The 17,317-nt window shown below is 40.4% G+C and overlaps 1 protein-coding gene across 2 annotated transcripts in view; it reads left to right on the forward strand.

Moving 5' to 3' along the window:
• znrf3 (zinc and ring finger 3) overlaps positions 1–17,317 on the forward strand; it is a 92,068-nt gene that overhangs the window by 39,689 nt on the left and 35,062 nt on the right. For both annotated transcript variants that reach the window (XM_047381180.1, XM_047381179.1), the window contains exon 2: positions 7,784–7,906. In XM_047381180.1, coding sequence (XP_047237136.1) covers positions 7,784–7,906 — 123 coding nt within the window. The remainder of the gene's footprint in view (positions 1–7,783; positions 7,907–17,317) is intronic.

Below are 17,317 nucleotides of genomic sequence, written 5' to 3' on the forward strand. Positions count from 1 at the left end.
TCAGCTGATCCAAAATGCTGCAGCAAGAGTTCTGATGAAAATTAAAAAGAGAGATCATATTTCTCCTACTTTAGCTTCCCTTCATTGGCTCCCAGTTAAATCCAGAATAGAATTTAAAATTATCCTCCTCACATATAAAGCCCTTAATGATCTAGCTCCATCATACATCAGAGATCTGATTGTTCCATATGTTCCTAACAGAGCACTTTGTTCTCAGACTGCAGGTTTACTGGTGGTTCCTAGAGTCTCTAGAAGTAGAATGGGAGGCAGATCCTTTAGTCATCAGGCTCCTCTCCTGTGGAACCAGCTCCCAGTTTTAGTCCGTGAGGCAGACACCCTGTCTACTTTTAAGGCTAGGCTTAAAACTTTCCTTTTTGATAAAGCGTCCAAGCTTCTGCTGGCAACAACTTAATGCTCACCTTCTACCGATGATCCACTTTGTCCTGTCTTTCAGTGTTTAACCGTTTCTCTCTCCTAGACATGGCAATTGATTGAGCTTTTACTGTAACTAATTATAAGTGCTCTCTTTCAGACTCTAACCTTGAAAACTGGCCCAGAGTTTATCTGTTCTTTCTTTCTAGGTGAAATGACTAAAGGAGCTACATCCATTAACATTTACTTTTCCTTCCCATAGAAAGGACTCATGGATCTGTGCTTCTTTGTTCTCTTTGTGTCTCTGCTCTGTTCTCTCAAACCCCCAGTCGGTCGTGGCAGATGGCCGCTCACACTGAGCCTGGTTCTGCTGGAGGTTTCTTCCTGTTAAAAGGGACTTTTTCTTCTCCACTGTCGCTACATGCATGCTCAGTATGAGGGATTGCTGCAAAGTCAACGCCAGTGACTGTCCACTGTCTCTACATGCTCATCCAGGAGGAGTAAATGCTGCAAGTCACTGACTGGATGTAATCTGCTGGGTTTCCTTATATAGAAAAACTTTTGTTCAATGGTTAGGATTAATTGGAATGTATGTACCTGACATTGTGAAGTGCCTTGAAGACGACGTGTTGTGAATTGGCGCTATATAAATAAACTGAATTGAATTGAATGTCAAGCCTTCAGGGCAAAGGATGGCAGAGGGGTTGTCTCTGTCCTAGCAACATGGCAGCTGGGTTTAGATTCTGATGCGTGGTGCAGATTGGGTTACTAGTTTATAGCATTCACTGTAATCCATATGTTCTAAGATTTAGAAAATACAATCTTATTGAGGATTAAAAGTCATTGTGTCAAGCCGTCTTTTGTAGATGGTTTATAAATTTCTGTATATGTACCTATTTGTATAAAATGTTGGGCTGTTTAAGGAACCTCAAACGTTTCTGGCACAACTTCCCTACTTCCAAGGTGCATTGAGAGGGACAAAGATCTGGTGAGGTGAAAACATTTGGGCTTGTTGTCTTCATCAAGGCCAAAATCTGAAACACGTTTGTCTGCTAATAAAGTTGTTTTCTCAGTAGTTCAAGAGTTGCTCGACTTTTTATCGCACCAATTTGTCCTTTCAATCTCCTGTTTTTCGTAAAGATGACACCCAGATGTTTTGCTCAAGACGGCATTAAATCAGACAAATCTGAAATTAAATTTGCTCTGTTCAACTCCTGTGTCTCAGCAGCATACTCTTTTTAAAAATATAATGTTGGAATACAATGTAAAAGGTTTTAGGAGGGGTGTAGCAATCCATCCAGCTCACCAGAGGAGATGATCTATATAATTAGGTTTACAGGAATAAATCCAGAGGAGTTTTTCCCAATCTTTTTGGACAAAATATGAATTTCCATGTTAGTTTTCACAAATAAAGGTTTTACACAATTTAGCCCTGGCAGGTCACAAAAAACTATGTTTTAAATTTTCTTTAAGTGAGCATGTATTGAAATATGATCTATATTACATAAATCTGTTTTAAAGAATCTCTCTTCAGCATAACATTATGCAGCTCAGATTTGATCAGTATGTAAAATATTCAAATAGAGATGATCAAGTGTTGTCCCCTAACAGTGATTGGAAGCTCAGAAGAAGAAAATAACCTTAGTCAGCTTTGCTTTTCTCGCTCCCATTACAAACAATGTTTTTGCTGTTACTTGGTATAAAAATAAACATTTTACAAAGTCCCCTAACTGCTGCCACAGCAATTATTTAAAAATGGTGGAGGGCTGACTAGAAGGTTGAATTCCCCTGTGCCCCCTCTACTTATTCTCCATGTCTTTTATAGTAATCTTTAAAGTATTTATGAGCTATATTTCTTTCATATTTCCTATGGTCTTTTGAATTTTTATCTTGAACTTACCTGCTTTTCCTTTTGGCAATTTGTTACTAGGAGAATGTTGACATGGACACAGTTTTCTGCTTGAAGAATAAACAATTTGACAGACATAAAATCATGCTTTTGCACCAACATGATTTAAAATAAGCTTTTGGCTGAAAACGTGGAATATGAGGTTCCATCAACTGCAGGATGCTTTTCTCAGTTCCTGCTTCAGGTTTTTTCCTGTTTCTACAAGTCTCCCTTTTTTTCCTCAAGGTTTTTCACTTTTTGTTCTTTTCATCTAATTTTCCTAACACACTGTTCAAAAAGTCATTCTCATGTGCAAGGAATGGACAGAAAAAAAAAACAAACAAAAAAAACTCCATAGGACAAGCTTTAAAAAGTCCTTTGGAAAACATGGGGACTTTAAAACATCAAAGGAGTCTGTAAGAAGCAAGTATACATTGATTAAAGGTGGTTTAAAAAATACAGTAGGTTATGAGGATGTTTAAGGGACTGGTACATTTAGAGAAGTGCTGCAAAGAATCTGGTGCCTCACAGCGAATTTCCAGTGAACTTCTTGCCCGCATAAATACCTGAACATCCAGTGCTTACAGCTTTTTTTCATTCATTTAAACAGCAGGATAAGTAAAAAATGTTTGGCTTTGACATTAATGGCAAGATCGACTCTCACTTGACATTTTATTTTCTTTTAATATGGCTTTTGGTGTAGAATCTGTAAGGTTTAGGGTTTGAGGCTCTAATAATGAACATAAAGTGAAGCTGGGGTGTCCCATGTTTATTCCTAAACACAACAGCTCAACAACATTGGTGTTATTCCTGGAAGTATACAAAACTCCAATAGTGGCTCAGAGATGTTTGAAGCACAGTGCTGGGAGGAGCACCAGAGAAGAACTGGAAAGGGTCAGAGGGTGACTGAGTTCAAGGCGAGAGGAGGGTCAGAGAGAGATGCCACTGGGTTACCCTTCGGTCAGCCGTGATGCATTTCAGGCTGAACATGCTAACCTCTTACACATGTCTGTGCTCAAACAGAGAGATGTGTAAACACATGCATGGCACCGGGGAAGCAGGTGGGTGCGAGGTCTGGCGGCTTGCCCAGGTTTTTCTTCTAGATGTTGTGTGCATGTGAAATAGGTGCCAGCAACTCTCCCAAAATGTAGAAAGGATGTAAAAGAGCAAGAGATTTCCAATGTTAATTATTTGCTACAACTTTACAAAGATCTTCATGCATAAACTGTCTACAAACAACAAGCAGCTTTTACTGCAAGGGCAGTAGATTCTGCTCTTTGTATCTGGCTGAAATTTTAAGAAAGTTATCTAGCTAAGAATTGCAAACATCTCGTATAGACCCACTCATTTCATCCTCTCACTTTCATTTGATTTTCCAATCTAAGGTCTTGTGATGAAATGAGAATGAGCTGCCAAGAAATGCAAAAACAACATTCATCATGTTTTTGCAAGTGTGTGGCCTTAAATAGGCATGCAATTCAGCAAATTTGCACCTTCATGTTCTCCACGGGCTTTCCTGGCTGCTGCTGCAGCTGCTGGAAGAGAAAAGGGATTGTAATCTTTTATTTTAAGTATCTGCTTTGTCACAAAGAAACGTTTCTTTGGTCGTGGGGATATTCATGGCCTTGTAAAAATGTTTGAAGAAGCTGCAAAACATATGGAGATTATTAGAATTTCTGCACACATTGATGTGAGAGCAGAAAAGGTTGGCTGTCTGGACAGATTGGAGGAGGCAAATATTTTGCAAGATGAGAGGACGAAAAGGGGGTTGGCAGGGTATAGGGAAAGCGGTAGAAATGGCTGTTTTGTGATCAAATGTTCAGTGGGTTGTCACAGGTGGACAAAGAAGGGCGTTAGACGGTGTGATTTCCTTTGAGCGAGGGAGTGGGGGTTCATGAAAGATGGTGGTGAGCATTTCTTCCAGCTGTGTCGAAAACGACTACGTTAAAAGATTGCAAGAAATGTCTGGCTCCTTGGAAGCAGATCATAAAAATAGGGGTGGTTTAAGACTATTACACAACAGTGTAGAAGTCTGCTACAGCAGGGAAGCACCACACACACAGGTGGATGTTTGGAGGGGAGTGGCAAACTTAACTGACAGCTGGAGGTTAAATCCCTGCCAAAGATTCATTGAGAGTGTGGTCTGTGTAACAAGATATTCATGTGAAAGGCAGCTTCCCCCAGTGGCTGGACAGACGGAGCTAAACGAGAGCCATCTCCTTGGGGCACTAAGAGGGCGCCAGATACCCTTACCCACCAAGCATGGGCACTGAGACGTGAAGAAAGAGGATTCTTGTGACTGGAATGATTGAGCTTGATTTTGGTCTTTGGAGTTCTCTATAGTAACATGCTTACAAATGCGCTGGTCTTTTGTAGCTCTGACCCACTTCAACTGATCACCGTCGTCTCCTCCAAACCAAGCTCCTTCCTGTCCCAACATCCATCAACGCCTACGTCAACATCTGAGGAAAAGGAAAAATCCCAGTGCGGTTGGAGAAAATGGCGCAATGGCCAGCCTCTAAAATAACAACATGGTCCACAACAACAACACTGTCCCATTTGGAGTGCATAAGCCCCCTGCACAATGGCCTAGTGTTCATGGGCCAGGGGTGCAGGCGGGGCTCCCTGCTGGCATCCAAGCTGTTAGCCAAGCAGGAGAGAGAGGTCACAATCACACAGCGAGCAGCGCTCTGCTTCCTGGTCCTTGTTTAAATGGAGACGCTGGCAAACAGTAGCACATGGAAACCCTTACACTGACTTTCTTTTGAAAATATTCCAACAATCCTGCATGTAGTGTTTTAACTTTGTAGCAGTTCAGGGTCCCCAGGCTGGAAGTTGTTTTCAGTGCAAGTATGTAAAAAAATAAAATAAAATATAGGAAAAATAATTCTTCATCCATCTGTCTGTACATCTATAAATCATACATCCATGCATTGATTTGTCTCTGTCCATTCGACCTCCATCATAATTCCATTTATCCGTCCGTCCATCCATCCTTGACGAGCATGTAGCTGCAGTGGACTGTTGCTTGCATGGTGTTAATAGTTCATAGTTTGTCTCAAAGGTTTGTAACGGAACATCTGAGCTTACTCTTTCATGTTTCATCATAGTCCATCTAGCCTGTGTGTGGGAGGTTTGAGGAGGAGGATTTAAGGATGACTTTTTTTCTTATTGCAGAGTGCAAGAGAAAACATTTCAGACTTGTTTTCTTTGATTGTGTCATACATTCTGTCAGAGCTCATTATTGGACTTCATCCTGAATGAAAAGGTGCTACCTGCTTAAGCTCAGGACACACTCTGCCCACATTTCCTCCCCATGACTTGCCCGTTGATCATCTGATTTGCATTCAACCCCCTTTTATATCTGGCTAAGCCCTCCACAGAAGCACTTCAGGTCAGGGGTGTGACCCCTCAGCCTTGGTTTTAGGCTCTCTTTCCAATTGGCCTACTGCACAGCTAACCTGCTCTAAACATGATAAAGTGGGGTTTAAAGGTTAGGGGTCACCTGCAGGAGAAGGGTATCTTGGGACATCGACAGTGGCCCAAGAACCAGAGTAGATGGGAGCTCCCTGATTGGAGAGCTGTGATCTTTGGGTTAATAGGATAAGTGGCCTGCGGGTCAGCTTGGCCCAGTTCTAATGCTAATACTGGAACCTCTCTCTGCACTGTTGCCAGGCCTGGTAAAGGATTCAATGATTTAAGGACTCCGCTTGGTTACAGTCTTAATCCAGGCATGTTTAAACTCATCATTATTTCATTCTCGTGAATGGCTGTCAGCCACAGTTGACCTTTTGTTGGTTCTTCTTGAATTTCTAGCTCATCTCCTTTTTTTTTGTCTGACAATACACTGCAAAATTTGAGACAAAAAAGTTTTCTTTTTGCTGGCTGTTATAATCACATATCTTTTCTGTCTGCCTGCGCTCCGTTGCTTGTAGATGTCCCTGTCTGACCAACTTCTGTGGTTTGTATGTGATTCTCACACCAAGAATTCAAAGCAGATGAAAGTCCAAGTAATTACCTTTTTTGTAGGAGCTTCCTAAATGCAGTTATTTTAACCACTACATTGCATTGTAAATTTTCTCACACTTTTCCCGGAGAGATTAGGCAAACTGTTCACTGTCTCTCATTGTGAAAGTTACATGTGGAGTTTTTTATTGTTATTTTAAGGTATTGTTCAGCTTTAACACCCATAAACTATCTCCCTATGGTTAAAACAATGCTACAACATGCTGTGGAGATGCTTTTCTTTAGCACGATCAGCGAAGCCAGTCAGATCTGATGGGGAAAATAGATGAAGCTATCCTGAAGGACAATCCTGACGAAAACCTGTTAAAGGTTACAAAACACTTGACTGGTATGGAGGTTCACCTTCCTGCTGGATGACGGCTTCATACATGCAGCATAATCTTCAACAGATGTTTTTGACAAAAGTATATTTAAGTTATAGGATGGCTTGATGTTCATGTCTAAACTGAAAAGAGAATCAGTGCACGACTTGAAAATTGCAGTTAATTCGAAGAGTACATAAATTTTTTAATTGACGTCCATTTTCACTCAATGGTGTTAAGAATTAGATTTTTTAAATGGTGATGTTCTTAAAGCAAATTCACATACTTTTGGACCCTGCACAGGCCACGGATTCTGAAGGGGATAAGTTGTTGGCTCTCTCTACATGTAAAAATGCAAAGTCTTTTTTACTTTGAATTATTATTCTATTTTCACCTCTATCAACCATCATTGCACTGTAAAACAACTCCTATAATATTATAAGGAGCCTTGGAGTGAATGATTTGCTTAGTTTGAAGTTATAGAGGCCACCTCCATTCCTGTTCTAGGTCTTACTGAAGCAGTCGGTGTTTGTGATGTCTGCCACCCTCTTACCTTTAATCCACTTCTTAGATGATGTGTTGGTGCTGGCTCTAAAGGGCTTTTTGGCTGAGAAGTGGGCCAATTTAGCAGTCTAAAGCATTTGATTGACTGCCTTTGCTTTGCTATAAGACATCACCATGCTTTTCGCAACATAATGACATACAGAGTAATATCTATTGTCTTTGCATGTTCATACTGGTACATTGGAAATGACAGACATTAATCTTTTTAGCTGTAATATAGATATTTATAATTTCAGCAAAAATCTGCATCCTTGACAGATCTGTGAAGTTTCTTAAATCCCTGTTTTGCTTATTTGCTCTGGTAGAACATCCTGGTGTACTTTTTAGAACTGCTGATTAGTTTCGGAGATGTGTAATGCTATTAAGGTCTTGTGTTTCATTAGGGAAACAGTGGATTATGAATTGCCAAATTAGCATATTCTTTCCAAAACGGTGCAGTTGTAAGCAAGTGCTTTACCTTGGACTGACAGTTCCATAAAACTGTGATGCCAAGACCCCCAAACTAGAAAGAAATGTTAGGAATTTTAACATTACACAGAAGGACTGTTTACAAACAAGGCTGCTGATGGTTACCTTTTGAGATTCAGAGAAAGTTACACGTCTTACCAATATCTTCTGTCATCCTTCTCAGATGCATCCTTTGGGACTATGCAATAACAATGATGAAGAGGACCTTTACGAATACGGATGGGTTGGAGTTGTTAAGCTGGAGCAACCGGAGCTGGACCCCAGCTGCCTCACTGTCCTGGGAAAGGTAAAGAGCTTGTTGTTTCTGTATTCAGTTCTCTACCGTTGCATCACTTGCTGCACTTATTAAATATGAATACAGCAAAGCTGTGGAGTCTTCTTGCAGGAGATAATAAAATCCAGTAAGTAAGTCACCACACAGGTCAAGGTTAAAGATATAGAACAACTGCACACCGACCAATAGACTATCATCTACCTATACAGGCTGATCCAATAATACCAAAATGTAACTTTTTGGCCAACATACAGAAAACTGTGTGGAGGAAAATAACACTGCACATTACCATGAACACAATATCTCCACAGTGAAACTTTTCTTCTGCAGGGACAGGGAAGCAGGGACAATGGATGGAGCTTAATACAGGGCTAAAAGAAAACTTGGGGGCGAGGTTTAACTTCTAGCAGAGCAACAACCATAAACACACAACCACAGCTGCAATGGGATGGTTCAGATCCAAGTTTATTAACTGAACTTGAGCTATTTAACAAAGAGGAATTTCAGTTTCTAGAATTGCAAAGGTGGGAGCGATGAACTCCAAAAGACTTGCAGCTGTAATTATAGCAAAACGTGTTTTTTTCAAAGTATTTACTCAGGGCAGATAAATACAAATGGACGCCACATTTGCAAGTAGCTTGTAGAACCGTTGCCTTGCAGCAACAAGGTCATGGGTTTGAATCCCAGCCTTGGGTCCTTTCTGCATGGAGTTTGAATTTTCTCTCCGTGTACTCTGGCTTCGTCCCACTATCCAAAAACATCACTTTTAGGTTATTTGGTCTCTCTAAATTGTCCTTAGGTATGAGTGTGCACTTGCATAGCTGTTTGTCCTGTGATGGACTGGCGACCAGTCCAGGGTGTATCCTGCTTCTCGCCCAATAACCGCTAACGATTAGCACCAAAAGCCGCCCCACCCCAGCGACCCTGCGTGGACAAGCTTTTATAGATGGTGGATTGATATTTTTGGTTTTATTGTGACAATATGTGACAAATCTTAAGAGGTATGAATATTATTGCAAGACATTGTATACACTTCTCTTTAATACATGAGGATAAACTGAAACAAATATCTTCAAATGTATTTATTGGTTTCCCTTTTTAGTATTTGAAATTAAAAACCCTAATTAATTAACTTATCTTTGATCTTGTATAGTAAATTCTCGTCTTTATTTTGTTTCTTGTGTTCCGTTTCTATGGGAATACGAACAAAATCTCTTACCACTCCCATCCCTCCTCCCTTTCCTCCTCACTGTCCTCAGACCCCCCTGGAGTCTCCGAGCAATATTTTATCATCCTCTAATTAAATGTGTTCCTTAATGGAATGTTCCAACATTTCCCCCGAGGATGACGATGAGGTGGGAATGACTGCAGCCTCATTTATCCTGTGCTTTCCCACTGACAGAAAGGGAGCAGTCATTCATGATTTAAGGAGCCCTTATGCTGTCTAGACATGCTAATGCACTTTCCTGCTACCGAGAATACACTGAGATCCAGAAACAGAGCAGAATTCTCCCTGAGAACAGAGAAATTCACTCGCTGGTAAATCACCTTTATTTAGGTTTAAGGAGCTATCAAAACAAGAAAAAGGCTAAATTAACTTTAGGTTCAGCACTAAGAATTGGGATGTAAACAGTATTTTTGCGGAACTGTAAGGGCTCTAAGTTATGTTCCCATAAATAATCATAAAAATTCACAAATCTAGCATGATTTTATTTTACATTACACTCTGTTTCATTGAGAGTGATTCTGATCTCCATTTGGGCTAATCGTCTCTTATGTAAAAGAAGAATAAACTAGAATAACTCCAAATGTCCTCCTGCTGGTAGTTATTTGAGTCTCGTATTCACATTTTCTTACAATAATTTATGAGTAGATACTAGAAAATTACTTCAAATCATTAGATTTCAATTTAGGGATGAAATGTCTTCAAATTAGGTGTGAATTGATGCATATTTGTTACAAAATGCCCCATGACATTTTGGTGATCAAAAGGCCCAGTGGCACTGATTGAACGGCAGCATCATTCTGTCAGTGTGCCACAGGGCAGTCTGCCACACTGTCAGTGTATAAATGTGTGTATGAATGGGTGGATGACTGATTGTAGTGTAAAACGTTTGTTCTCGGACTTGATAAAGCGCTATACAAGTTCACGCCATTTACCATTTACCAATTACCATGGATCTCGGGTTCTTTTTGTACCTGGATACAAACAGTTAAAAATTGCAAAATATCGAAAAGACCAGCACTTGACAGTAAGTTTCTGTTCACATAGAATCTTATTTTTTTATTCACAGCATTGTTACCAGAAATGTCTTCATCCACAGCAAAATTCTAAAGTAACCATGCCAGGCCTGTAGGGGGTATTCTGACACTGCCATGGAGAAGCATGAAACCAGAAGAAGGCATGAGGCATGGATGCTGCTTTTAAGGCTCAATATTGTTATGCCTGATGCTCCTTTTGAAAAGTTGCATATTGGTTACCCACACAAAGGAGAGGGTGGTGAATTAACACTTTATCCCTCTGGTTCTGGTTGAAAAAAACTCAATTCAGGGCTATTAAAACCCAGTTTCCATATGAACACAAGGCAGGTTGACTATTGTGGTGGGCAGGAATAAGCCCCCTCTACTGGTCGACATTGCAGATTAGCTAAAGAAGGAAAAAATCTGGGATGCTCTCATACACCCCATAAATGTTATTCACCCTCAGTCAATATTAGAGTGTTTGTCAGAGATCATATATATTTTTCATGCAGGTCAATAGCTCAAAATGCATTTCAGTGTCCAGAGTCGCCTGGTGTCGGGATCTCGCCAACATGATCCAGTGCACCATGGCAATATCCCGCATACAGTGTGCAACATAGGGTCTAAAAAGCCCCACGAGTTTTGCAGTCAAGCGGATGGTGGAGCAGATCGGGAAGCCTTGTAATTTTTTTAAGGCAGAGATCTCAAACTCCTGTCCTTCAAGGTTGGTGTCCTCCAACCTTTAGATGTCTTTGGTCCAGCACACCTGACTTAATTGCCTCCTATTGCAATTAAAGAATCTAGTCTTGCTATTGAGTTAGTCATGCACTTCAGGTGTATTGAAGCAGAGATGTATGTGAAAGTTGCAGAACACTGACCCTGGAGTTTGAGATAACCGATATATGGGAGCAAATTTTTACTTTTTTGTCCACCCTCCTGTCCTACATTCACATAGTCTCCTTCTCAACTCATTTGGAGAACTGGTTTAGTGATAAAACTCAGAAAATCACAAAAGAAGCAAAGAAAAATCCATTATGACCAGAACAAGTAGAAAACAATTATGTACAATTGCCAGATTAGGAGTCCAATTAGTTATTGTAGAGAACTTGTGTGCTAAATTCAATTCAATTCAGTTTTATTTATATAGCGCCAATTCACAACACATGTTGTCTCAAGGCACTTCACAAAAGTCAGGTACTTACATTCCTATTAATCCTAACCATTGAACAGTGCAGTCAGAGTTAGTTATTTATTCAAATTGGATAAAAAGTTTTTCTATCTAAGGAAACCCAGCAGATTGCATCCAGTCAGTGACTTGCAGCATTCCCTCCTCCTGGATGAGCATGTAGAGACAGTGGACAGTTACTGGCGTTGACTTTGCAGCAATCCCTCATACTGAGCATGCATGTAGCGACAGTGGAGAGGAAAAACTCCCTTTTAACAGGAAGAAACCTCCAGCAGAACCAGAACTAGGCTCAGTGTGAGCGGCCTTCTGCCACGACCGACTGGAGGTTTGAGAGAACAGACCAGAGACACAAAGAGAAAGAAAGAACAGATAAACTCTGAGCCAGTTTTCAAGGTTAGAGTCTGAAAGAGAGCACATAGTTAGTTACAGTAAAAGCTCAGTCAATCGCCATGTCTAGGAGAGAGAAAGGGTTAAACACTGAAAGACAGGGCCATGTGGATCATCGGTAGAGGGTGAGTATTAAGTTGTTGCCAGCAGAAGCTTGGATGATGCCCCTCTCCAGAAAGGTGTCACAGGTAGACACAGAGTCAGGTCAGGTGTAGCTTCTAGGAAGAGAAAAGAGAGAACATAAAGTTAAAAGCTGAAATAACAGCAAATAATGCAAAATTAGAGAGTAGTATGAGAATGTAGTGAAGAGGGTGAAAGTGGTCATTATGTCCTCCAGCAGCCTAAGCCTATAGCAGCATAACTACAGAGATAGCTCAGGATAACCTAAGCCACTCTAACTATAAGCTTTATCAAAAAGGAAAGTTTTAAGCCTAGCCTTAAAAGTAGACAGGGTGTCTTCCTCACGGACTAAAACTGGGAGCTGGTTCCACAGGAGAGAAGCCTGATAACTAAAGGATCTGCCTCCCATTCTATTTCTAGAGACTCTAGGAACCACCAGTAAACCTGCAGTCTGAGAACAAAGTGCTCTGTTAGGAACATATGGAACAATCAGATCTCTGATGTATGATGGAGCTAGATCATTAAGGGCTTTATATGTGAGGAGAATAATTTAAAATTCTATTCTGGATTTAACAGGGAGCCAATGAAGGGAAGCTAAAATAGGAGAAATATAATTTCTCTTTTTAATTTTCATCAGAACTCTTGCTGCAGCATTTTGAATCAGCTGAAGGCTTTTAACTGCAAACTAAACAAAACCACATGGTCGCCCCAAAGATAAGAAACCCACAACTTCTACTCAGTGGACTCAATCAAAGTAGACTGCTAATGAGCAGGCCATTTTTAGACAGTCTCTTTTGAAGTTTTGCTAAGAGACGCTCTGGTTAAGATGGCAGGAATCTTGCCCTGTGACCTTTTGGTCTCTAGCCAGCCTTCCCAACTTCTAGACCACTCAGTTTCCTCTTTGTTTATTCAGCCAGAACTATAATTAGAGAAGGGAAAGTCCATTGTTGCATCTTGACAACCCCTCACCCCAGGCCCAAACACAGCTGGGTGCTTTGCGATTGGCACCGGCACGATTGCCAGGCCAGACAGGGCAGTATTTACCCCCCACCAGTCTGCTTACTCTGCCTGGCCAGCCAGGCCACAATGCCCAGGCTATTCTGGAGACTATGCCCGTCACCCTGTTCGGTCTGGCCCTGTGATCTGCAACCCCCGCCTTGCCCAACTGGCCTCTGACTGAACCCAAGTGCCCACACCACTTTGCTGCCACTTTGCCTCCAGCGGTGTTGGAATTTGTGTTTCTTTGCTCAACATAAAATACACTGAGTTACATAGGTACAAAATCCTGTTAATTGTCAGGATATTATAATAAATGATAAAGTGAGTGGGAACCCAACACCCCCGCTGCTGTAGAGATAATTTAGCATTGGTCGAAGTAACACTATTTAGCTGTAAATATCTAAGCTTTGTTGGCTGGTATGTACACCTTGTAAATTTCCACAGGTTTTGGTGAGAATAAACTCTTCTTATGAAATCCTGTTTCCAAGAAGGTCTTTTGAACCTTTATTTGGTTATTTAACTGAGTGAATGAGGAGATTTTAGCTGCTTTCGTTGGGGCTCTAAAATATTTACAGTAGAGAAAGACATGGAAACGAGGTCGGTCACACCACCCTCTGAAGTCTGGTTGCAAACTAAACTAAAGTGTTGCTGTGTCACATATATGTACACAGTTTTTTCCCGTTCTTCCTGTGTGGTTCCTGTGAGAGCTGCAGGACTGTTAAACCTCTGACCTCGGTGTGCCACAACAGCAGCACCTCCCCTCGAGCAAGAAAAAAAAAGCTACAATAAATCAGTTCCAACTGTAGCAAAGTTTCTTTCAGGTGTTCCTTATCTGGTTTCCTTAGAAAAATGTATACAGTGCTGAGCACCCATACTTCTTGAACTATTCCACATTCTGTCATGCTAAAAACAGAAACTTTCATGTGTTTTATTGGGATTTTATGTGATGGACCATCACAAAGTGATGCATAATTTTGAACTGGAACAAAAATGATGTATGGTTTGAAACATTTTCTAATACATTTAAAAAATGTGGCATGCGTTTGTATTTAGCTTCCTGATTTAGTAGTTTGTTGCACAATCTTTTACTTGAATGCAAGTCTGTTTGGATAGTTGTCTACCAGCTTACACAACTGGAGACTGAACTTATTTTCTCTATTCTTCTTTGCAAGTTAGGACAAATTTAGTCAGATTGGATGTAGAGTGTCTTCAAACATCAATAGTACATTAAGAACATCAATTTTCATGTTTTGCCACAGATTCTCAGTTGGATTTAGGCCTGGACTTTCATTTGCCATTCTAGCACATGAATATGCTTTGATCCGGCTGGACAAAAGGGTGAATAAGGCCAATAGTTCAAAGGTGCTAGTTTTTGGTATGACAAAGTTTAGCCTATTCACCAGTTGCAAATAGCTTTTTGCAAGAAGGACAAAAACCTACATTTTGGACTCATCTGACCAGAGGATCCATTTCTGAATGTTTTTTGTTTCCCCCACATTAAGTTTGGCAAACTGCAAACTGGATTTTCTTTTATAAAGGCTCTTCTTCTTTCCACTCCAATAAAAAGGCCGGATTTGTGAAGTGTACTACTAATCTACTTTGTTGACAGATTCTTCCACCTGAGCTGTGGGTCTCTGCAGCTCCTGCAAAGTTACCATAGACCTTTTTGCTTCTCAGACTTTTCTTGCTGAAAACAACTGATTGCACTAGATTTTATTCAGGGATGTCCAATTATTTAGTTTTCTTTTTTTATATTAAAAGATTACACAACCATATAACTTCCCTTCCACTTCAGTCATGCACTGTTTTTTCTTGGTCTAACACAAACAATCTAAAAATATATTGGAGTTTGTGGTTATAAATTTGAAAAAAAAAGGTAAAAAAGTTCAAAGCATTTGAGTACTTTGGCAAGTCACTGTATTGACAGAGCTCCACTGCATAACAAAGAGCCCTGGTGTTGCATGTTAACTCACTTTAGCTGCAGCGTATCAAGTCCTTGCCTTCTCAGAGCTGTTTGTAAATGTTGTAAATCATGCTCACACCTCTGTATGTATGTATCCGTTGTCCAGTTGGAATATTTATTGCATTTGGTAACGTGTTCTTAGTAGTCATTTCCTTCCTGCTGGTTGACTTTCTCAGAACTGACCTTCCTCCCTGCTCTACTCACCCTCCTAGCACACATACTCTGCAGTCTTTGGCAGCTCCTCTGGAACATAAAGTCATGCCACTGACTTTCGGAGTGGTCGGGGGGTCTTTGACGCCGTGCCAGTCCCATAGCTCTTCTTTCAAGGACCGTGGTATAAGTCCAGCAGGCCACACGGGGCCCCTTCTGTCTTTCATCCTGCCAGGGGCAGAGAAGAGATTGTGTATTGGAAATTTAAAAGAAAAAGATGGCCCATCCTCCCACAAAGTTATGTAGCTTGCGGTTGGCATTACATGTAAAAACTCCCTGGTATGTGATTGTTGTGTGGCCTTGTCCTGCCCTTAACCAGTTTGTCTCAAATTTGTGATCATTTCCACCTCAAACCTCAGCCAACCATAACAGTCACAGCTGCCCTCACTTCGGCTGTTAAAAAAGCATTTAAGAATAGTTGGAGCAAAAGAAAAGTTCTGATCTCTTTATTGACATCCTCCCAGAAATAAACCTCACTCCTTTAGTTATTTTTTGCCAGAGGCACTACCATAAAAACGGCATCCTGTGTGGGAAGTGCCGTCTTTGACACAGACAAAACTATGATCCTAAAACCACAGTTGCAATGGAACAATGCGAGCAAGAGAACGAGCGTGTCTTTTCCTACCAAGCTGGTACTGCGGGACAGCGGGCCAAAGCAAACAGCTGCTGCATCTTAGTGCTAAGTGGCTTTTGGACTCTTAACTGTGTCTGGCATGTCAGCTTTAGCTTCCAGAGTGCATATGTATGTTTGCAAAGACTGAGAGAGGGGGGGGGGGAAGACTGGGGCGCATAAGGCACATAAGAGCAGCTAGGAAATGGAGAGACGAGTTTAAAAGAGGAAAAATGGCAACAGACAGATGTGATATTAGTAGCGACTGGTTTTCCACGCTTTGGCCAGGTTGGCTGTTCTACACACTCAGGTGTGTGTTAGAGGTCGTCTTGAGGCCGCAGCAATGCCAGTTGGGTGTCATACGGCTTGTTGTAAAGGCGTTTCACCGAAGAGGCCTGTGTTTGACCTTTTTTTCAATCCCAACTGCAATAAAAAATGTGAATTGTCTCAGTGGGATAATTTCTTACTCTGAATGAAAACAAGGTATTTGTTCATTTAGTGTTGATTGTTGTGGAAAAGACGAGCAGAATGCTGGCAAATCAGATAGTTTTGGTGGAGACTGCTTAATATGACTCACCATCTCAGTCTCACCATGATCCCTTTTTCGTCTTTTTCTTCTCTCATTGGAGGGAAACATGGTGAAGAATGGCACCTAAAAGAAAAGGAAAAAATCTATACAGCTCCTCTTTCTGCAAACTCCAGAGCCTGTCTGTAAAGTACTGTGAAGCCACAGTAGTTATCGATTAACAAGAGCTGCTTTTGTTCAATACAGAAGAACCTTGATTATGTTCTGACTCTGTGAAAGAAATCTTTTCATGCAGCAGCGTATCGATGAGAAAATGTTTCCCTGTGCTTGTACCAAATTGACGGGGCTTACTTCCTTTCAGCTGGGAGCTGAAAACTGAAAATCAATTTCTTTTGTTGTGTAAAACACTGTGTTTAACTCTAACCATGGTAAGGCTAATTATTTGTAACGTCACAAACGTCTCTTCTTTGTCCAATAAGTTCAACTGTGCTACAACAAAACAAAAAAACTTTCACAAGATGTTTTTCTTTCACTTATGCATGTTCTTGCTTCTTTAAAATTGGATATTGAAAGTATTTAAGAAAGTTTGAAACAGAAACTTTTGTTATCAAGTTGAACATTGAGGCTAATGTGTTGTTTTAAATTGACAAGTTGTGATTATCCATTATCAGCTGGTATTAGTCATGTTTATTCCCTAAAAACCAAAATGACTGTTGGTCTGGGTTTCACCCAAACTTAAATACAAGAGATGCACCAATAAACCGGCCAGACATCAGAAATGAACTGTTTACCAATTAGATCCAATTAAGGGAAATCAACAGGTTAAATACTGAAAATACATTTTTCTCTCTATTCATTAAATGCATTAAAACTAGCTCAATATTTAGGGTCAATAAGCAAAACCAATAGCATGTACCTTGATGGATATTTTAGAGCTTACAAGATAAGATAAAGCTTGATTTGATGCATTATTGGGGCTAATCTTTTTATTCCTTCATTTTCGGTTGAATCTAAACTACTAACTCAAGGAAACTGCAGCACATTTTCTCTTATGCATTCTAGTTCACACAGGAAGCAAATCAGAATTGGTAGGTTGAACCAAAAAGAAAGCTGGAAATCAACCTGATTGGTGCACATCTATAAAAAAAACTTTTTTTCTTGTTTTACAAAAACAAATAAAA

Source organism: Girardinichthys multiradiatus, chromosome 12 (genome assembly GCF_021462225.1).
Source record: "Girardinichthys multiradiatus isolate DD_20200921_A chromosome 12, DD_fGirMul_XY1, whole genome shotgun sequence".
NCBI classification, from domain to species: domain Eukaryota; kingdom Metazoa; phylum Chordata; class Actinopteri; order Cyprinodontiformes; family Goodeidae; genus Girardinichthys; species Girardinichthys multiradiatus.